Source organism: Sus scrofa, chromosome 9 (assembly GCF_000003025.6).
Source record: "Sus scrofa isolate TJ Tabasco breed Duroc chromosome 9, Sscrofa11.1, whole genome shotgun sequence".
Taxonomy (NCBI): Eukaryota; Metazoa; Chordata; class Mammalia; order Artiodactyla; family Suidae; genus Sus; species Sus scrofa.
Genome location: NC_010451.4, coordinates 11,240,231 through 11,247,278, shown reverse-complemented (window position 1 = coordinate 11,247,278; position 7,048 = coordinate 11,240,231). Strand labels below are relative to the sequence as shown.

General features: G+C 60.6%; 1 protein-coding gene across 1 annotated transcript in view; it reads right to left on the bottom strand.

The window, feature by feature from the left end:
- CAPN5 (calpain 5) overlaps window positions 566-7,048 on the bottom strand; it is a 52,412-nt gene continuing 45,929 nt past the window's right edge. Inside the window, exons 10-13 of the mRNA XM_003129679.6 lie at window positions 6,496-6,692; window positions 5,297-5,412; window positions 4,625-4,761; window positions 566-3,091 (exon numbers count right to left, since the gene is read on the bottom strand). Coding sequence (XP_003129727.4) covers window positions 2,909-3,091; window positions 4,625-4,761; window positions 5,297-5,412; window positions 6,496-6,692 — 633 coding nt within the window. The 3' untranslated portion in view covers window positions 566-2,908. The remainder of the gene's footprint in view (window positions 3,092-4,624; window positions 4,762-5,296; window positions 5,413-6,495; window positions 6,693-7,048) is intronic.

Genomic DNA, 7,048 nt, shown 5'->3' with positions numbered 1-7,048 from the left:
AATGTCCTCTTCTTAGTCTTATGGGGAATCTAGACTTGGTCTTCAACCACTCGTTCCTCCCTTACTCACCACTCCCAACGCACGGTCCACTCCACCTCCCAAATCTGGTTTCTCCTCACCGCTGCCCGTGGCTTCCTGGCTCGAGCTGCCAACATCTTCCCCTCAAGAGCCTCCACTCCGATCCCCCCACAAGCCCGTCTCCTCCTCGGCCACCCTCCATGCCACAGCTGGGGCAGGGAGAGGCTCGGGGAACACCTGTACCCCCAGGCCACCCAACCACTAAATCTCTGCACGTCCCCTCCACTGGTCTGCAGAGCACCCCAGCAAGGCTCTGTGCTGTTTCCCCTCGGAGCCTGGGACGGGACTTGGGACAAGGCCACCGATGGGACAGATGAATGATCTCTACGATGTCGGCACACTGTCCCCCCAGGCAGACAGTGGGGTTCAGCCTCAGCTCTAACTCCCTCACCTGGCTCTCTGACCAAACAACAGTCACCCAGGCCTGGGAAATATTCCCTTCACTGTCCCTTACCCTCAAGGGACAGAGAGACACAGAAGACCTTTCTGGAAGAGCGGTAACATTTATTCTGAGAACAAACAGGTCTCCAGTCCCCTGACCCTGCCCTTGACCCCAAGGGGAGTGAAGCCCAGGTTGGGGTGGTGTGGACCAGGGGTCCCACCCATCTCCAAAAGCAGCCCTGAGCCCCCCTGTCACCCCGTGGGCTGGAGGGTGCACCTGCTGAAGAGAGCGGCTGCCCTCCCCACATGCCCACCAGTCCCAGCCTGAAAGAGCTCCTGTCTCACCCGCCCAGTCCCCAGGGGACCGGGTTCTCCCACAGCCAGGAGCCAGCCTGGCCCACCCAGAGGGACGGGGAGCAAAGACAGGGCTGCCCAACCAGTTCTGTTTGAGACGGGGGTTGGGGAAGGGGTACCGTGCCTGGCCTCCGGGCCGAAGCCCACACAGATCTGCCAGTTGGTCCTGCCTTACCCGCCTAGCCCCACGGACGTGGCTGAGCAAACACCTGTGTGGCAGGTGGCCCCAGAGGCCCTAGGCTGGTTAACCTGCCCTCGTCCCTCCACCCGACTTGGGAATCAAGGACAGCGAGCCGTGGAGATTACATGACTGTGGATAGTGTGCGCGCACAGAGACACGCGGAGAAAGGGGACTGATTTGCCCTTATTCGGCGCTCGGTAGTAAGAGTGCTGACAAATGAGAATCCTTGGCCCCACTTTGCAGAAGGGGGAAATCGAGGCACAGGAGGTTTAGGCGACTTGCTCCTGGTCACACAGAGAGTCCAGCCCTAGGCCTGAGTTCTCGAGGGGAAATCCCAGCTTCTCAAGAAGGACTCTTCTTGTCTCCCTTGTCACTCATTTCCAGGCCCCTCCCGTGACCAGGGAGGTCAGGAGCACAGGAGCAGACGACCCAGAGGGAGGAGGCAAAGGCGAGGATCCAGCACAGCCCGCCAGGACGCGGCACCAAAGAGCCAGATCTGGAGCCGAAAAGCCAGGCTCCCCGAAGGAATTCCCATCCTTGAACCAACTGGCCTTTTTCATCTGTATCCCCTGCTCTGGAGCCCAAGGACGCAGAGGAGACCCAAGGCCCGTCACGGCACCCACGCTGTCCAAGAACCCAGTCGGTCCGAACCCCCTGCCCCCATCAGCGGCAGACCTCCCCGGAGAAAGTCCGGCCACCCCCACGTCCCGCCCCAAGCAGAAGCAAAATAAAATCAGAGGATTACAGGAACCAGAGTTTAAGAAGAAAAAAGGGTTCAGGCTTTCGGTTTTCCTTTAAAAACCCCTGGTTAAAATCGAGACGTAAAACACAAAGAATATAAAACGTTGAGGACCGAAAGGGGCATTTTGGTCCCGGCAGCGAGGGCTGTCGCCCCCTCGGCTGTGTGTGGGAGGATGTTGGCGGAGGGGGGTCTCTGGTCAGGGGATGGACTTACCACCTCCTGCCGAGCCCGATGTGTGACCTGATCCCAGGGGGCCTGAGACCACCACCCAGAGCCCCTTTTCCCAGGAAAAGCCCGGGTCTGGCAGCAGAGGGGCCTTCCCCTTGGGTCCCCACACCCCCCTCCGGTCCCCACGGCCCCCTCCACCTGCCCGGCCCACGACACCGGACACACTCCTTCCCGCAGCAGGGCAGTGGAAGCAGGACACCCTTCTGCCACCTCTCCAGGGACCCTAAACCAGAGGCTGGGGATGAAACCGGAGGCTGGATGGAGAAGGCGGCTGCAGCTTGTCTGGGCGTCTGTCTGCCTCTGAGAGGACCTGAGAGCAGAGGCGAGGCCCAGGACAGACACCGGGTCTCCCAGCGCTGCGGGAGGGGCCTGGCTCCACTTGGGGGCTCACAGCAGCGCTTTCTCACTCGGCAAACCCCCTTTGAATCACTAAGTGATGTGCAGGCGAGCGGATGGGATTAGAGGAAGAACAACTACCCAAACTCCGGCCTGCGTGGGAACCCAAGAGCCCCTTCAACCAGATGTAAGTGACAGAGAAAGCAAGTCTGGGACACTGGGGCAGGCCTGGGACACGAGGGGCAAGAGTGGACCTTGGGATGTGGCAGTTTGTGTGTAAACAAGTGACATCTTGGCACTCCGTTGGCAGAGAGCAGGGCCTCGGGAAAATGCTTTCAACGGATAGAGTCCCTTAGCCATGGTGGCAGTTGGGGCAGGGGGGCTACTTTAAATCTCAGGCAAGAAGACTCCTCGATGAGAAGGGAATGCTTTAGGGTCCTCGGGATACTGAGGCCCAGAGAGGGGCAGAGACCTCCCAAGGTCACACAGCAAGTCAGTGGAAAAGCTGGGGGAAGGACCGCAGTGTCCTGGTTCCCAGGCTAGTCCCTGGCCTGGTTGGGGACATGCAGATGACAGTGAGAACTGTGGGAGCAGGTGAGGGGCAGGGATCAGACGGCCGTGAGGGAGGCACTGCTGAGGATGCACACAGCCACGGTGCCCGGCAGGTCGCTGGGCTGCTGGCTGCTGCGGTCTCGGAGGTGGAGGGTGTGCAGGGCCTGGAGGTTGTCCGGGTTGGCCTTCAGGTGCACTTGACCCAGGAACTCGTCCTTCAGGACTCGGTGGTTCCAGATCTGGGGGGAGACAGAGGATCTTTGGGGACCAGCTCCAAGACCAGAAGTATGGGTCTGGGGGGCTGCAGGCGGGAGTGGCAAAGCCTCGAATGCCCTTCCTGCAGCACAAGCCAGGCTGAGGAGAAGGAGCCCTGCAGTGCCTGTCTCGCCACAGACCTTGGCCAAGGCCATGTCCTTTCTGGAGCCTCGGGCTTCCTCCCATGTGTCAAAGGTTCCTTCCGTGTGTACAATTAAGACTGTCATTACTACTATTTTATTTATTTATTTACTTTTGTCTTTTGTCTTCTGAGGGCTGCATCCACGGCATATGGAGGTTCCCAGGCTAGGGGTCCAGAGCTGTAGTCGCCAGCCTACGCCAGAGCCACAGCCATGCCACATCCAAGCCGCATCTGCGACCTACACCACAGCTCACGGCAGCACCAGATCTTTAACCCACTGAGCGAGGCCAGGGATCGAACCCGCAACCTCATGGTTCCCAATCAGATTCATTTCCGCAGCACCACGACGGGAACTCCAAGACTGTCATTAATAGCTCTGCTGGTGACCTTGGACAAGTAACACACCCCCACCCTGGTTTCCCCGTCTTTGACCTGAGCATTGGATCAACAGCCCCTAAAGGTCCTTCCAACCCCAACATCTATGGTCCTGTGACTTGATCTGTTGGGAGCCAGTGTCAAGAAAACTTGGAAACCCTAAGTTCCTGGCCTGGCTCAGCGGTTAACAAATCCAACTAGGAACCATGAGGCTGCGGGTTCGATCTCTGGCCTTGCTCAGTGGGTTAAGGATCCGGCGTTGCCGTGAGCTGTGGTGTAGGTCACAGACGTGGCTTGGATCTGGCGTTGCTGTGGCTGTGGTATAGGCCAGCAGCTACAATTCCAATTAGACCCCTAGCCTGGGAACCTCTATAGGCTGCAGGTATGGCCCTAAAAAAGACAAAAGAGAAAAAAAAGAAAGAAAGAAAGAAAGCTTGGAAACCCTACAGCAGCTCCCCCAGGGTACCCGAGCATTTGTTTACAGATGGTTTCTCGCCTGGAGAGATGCTGGCTTGGGCCCTGGGGACACAGGGCTTCCTGCCAATGAGCTCAGACTTGTGACCGCCTTGGCCTGAGAGAGGCAGAAAGCGCATGCCCAGGCCCCGGGCTTTCTGAGCCCCGCTCTCGGGCCACACCGCCTGACCACCCACCACCTCGGTGGGGCTGTTCCAGGTGGACTCACCTACACTGGAAGTTAAGGAAAAACTCCCCAGGCTCTGGGGCAAGGTCAGCAGAGATGACCGCTGTCCCTGGCCAGGAGACTGACCCTCCAGTGTCCCACAGTCACTCTAGCTAATCCAGCTCGCCCGTCCTCCAGAGGGGACCCTAGGGCACCAGGAACAGCAGGCAAGACGATTCCCAAAGCCACACACCGTTAGGTACAGAGTCAGGAGCTGACCCCAGTGTTTCCGGGTCCCTGCCAAAGACCCTCCGTGCGGGGCCCTGCCCCTCCGGGTGGGGAGGCATCACGCCCCTCCGGGACCCCAGCAGGTGGCCTCACCTGGACCGTGATGGGCTGGCTCGGCTTCTTGCGGTAGAAGACGCCCTTCACGTCGTACTCAGGCGTCGAGGTGCCTCTCCGCACGGCCGAGCGCACCTTGTCCCCCTCACACTTGATGATCACGTAAGAGTCAGCCCCTGGAGAGGACGAGCGGGCAGTGGGGTGAGGGGCTGGGGCAGGGCCCGGGTGAGACAGGTGTCTGGGAGCCGAGCTCTCCCCAGAGCAGAAGCAGGGGCTCACGCATTCGGGAGAAGGGAGACCACAGCCTGACCAACTTTCGAACTTCCAGAACGAGAGGAGGCACAGTCATCTCTGGCCTCCGACCTCCACCCACGCCAGTCCCCCTGTCAGAGCACCTTCCCCGACTTCCCTTCATCCGGCTTCATGCCTTAATACCTCCCAGCCTGGAGAAAGCCGGCCCCCTCCAGGAAGCCTTCCCCCACCCCCACCCCCCGCCCCGACCCCTGCTGCCTGTCCCTGTGTCTGACTGTCCCGCCACACCGGAAGCTGACCAAAGGCAGGAGGCTGAGCCTGTGCTGCTCTGCATGCCCAGCGTCCCCCCAGGGCCAGCCTGGCATGCACACTTGCTGCAGGAGAGCAGGAGAGCTCCGGGGCTGGAGAGGAACGCGGGGACCTCCCGGGGAGGAGGCATGGGGCTTCAGGTAAGCTCACCTGTTGGGGAGTCCTTGAGACCAGCGGCCCTCAGGACATGCACCTGGGTGACCTGCTGGGGGTAGCCGCACAGGGAGCTCCAGCAGGAGCGGGGGGGCTCGTCCAGGCGCAGCTCCCTGGTGCAGGCAGAGGAGAAAGGGGCAGTGATGGAGAGGGGCCCGGAGGACAGAGGGCAAGGGGATTCCAGAAGGGTGGGGCGGGGGGAGGAGCAGCGTTTAGTGCAGACATTGCCCATCTTGGGCAAATGAGCCCTCGGGCACGTCCTGCTCCTCCATCCCTACCCACCCGAGGTGCCCCTCCTCCCCCAGGGGAAAGGCATGTCCTGAGCACCGCTGGGTGCCAGGCCTCCGCTGGACGTTACAGGTCTGACCCCTCATCCTCTCAAAGCCCTGGGAGCTGGTGACAACTGTTCTGCCTGTTTTACAGACCAGGAAGCATCAGGCTCACTGGGGAAGGGGCTGCCCACACAGCGCAGACTGGAGAACCCAGGCCCACTGATTCTACGGGCTGCCTCCCTGGTCTGGGAAGTGGGCAGGGGGCACCGACTCTGCGCTGCCCCCTGAGGTGGGAGGGCAGCGTGGGATGCCCAGGTCTGCACCACAGCAGGGATGGGTATGGTTCCCGGGTTCACCCACCCCGGCTCTACCACTGGGTGCAGGAGCTTAGAAGCCGCCCCCGGGAGTTCCCATTGTGGCACAGCAGAAACGAAGCCAGCTAGTATCCTTGAGGATGCAGGTTCAAATCCCTGAACTCACCCAGTGCGTCGGGGGTCTAGCATTGCCATGAGCTGTGGTGCAGGTCACAGACAAGGCTTGGATCTGGCATGGCTGTGGCTGGCAGCCTAGGCTGTCGCTGCAGCCTAGGCTGTCAGGGGCAGCTCAGTTTCGAACCCTAGCCTGGGAACTTCCATGTGCCGGGGGTGCAGCCCTAAAAAGCCGAAAGAAAAAGGAGCCACCCCCAATTGTCATCTGTAAAAAGGAGGAGTCAGGCCACCGGCCCGGGGATTCGGAAAGAGCCAAAGAGATGAGTGAAAGCGTCTTTGTAAACTGTGAAGTGCGGTGCCGGTGCCAGCCCAGGAGGCTGGAGACCCCGGTGCCACGTCTTGGGCGGACCCTGAACACCCCTGGGCTGCGGACTGCGCCTCAGCCTGATGTGGCCCTGGGTCCTGCCCACCCCGGCCCCCACCGACCCCCACGCACCGGCAGTCGGAGGGCACGTCGGTGAAGACTCGGAGCAGGAACTCGCCCGTGTGGCCCGGCTCGAAGGTGGTGGGGATGATGACGTAGCGGCCCTCGGGCTGCTCCGTGCGCAGGAAGACGCTGCGGGAGTTGATGTAGATGGAGCTGGCGGCCCTGTGCTGCAGGCTGTGCATGCGGTACTGGCGGTTCTCCTCCACCTGCGGGGGACGGGGGCGCCGGGTCACACAGCCCCCAGCCCACCCCCACCCACACCCCCAACACCTGCCCCTCGCTGCCCGGAAGAGGCAAATCTGGAGTCCTGCCGCGTAGCACAGGGAACTACACCCAATCACTTGGGATGGACCATGGAAGACGATAACGTGAGAAAAAGAATGGAAATGTATGTTTAAGTGGGTCACTTTGCTGTCGGCAGAAACGGACAGAACGTTGTAAATCACCTATAATAAAAGAAATTTTAAAACAAGAAGGGAGTTCCCGTCATGGCGCAGCGAAAACGAATCCGACGAGTATCCATGAGGAGGAAGGTTTGACCCCTAGCCTCGCTCAGTGGGTT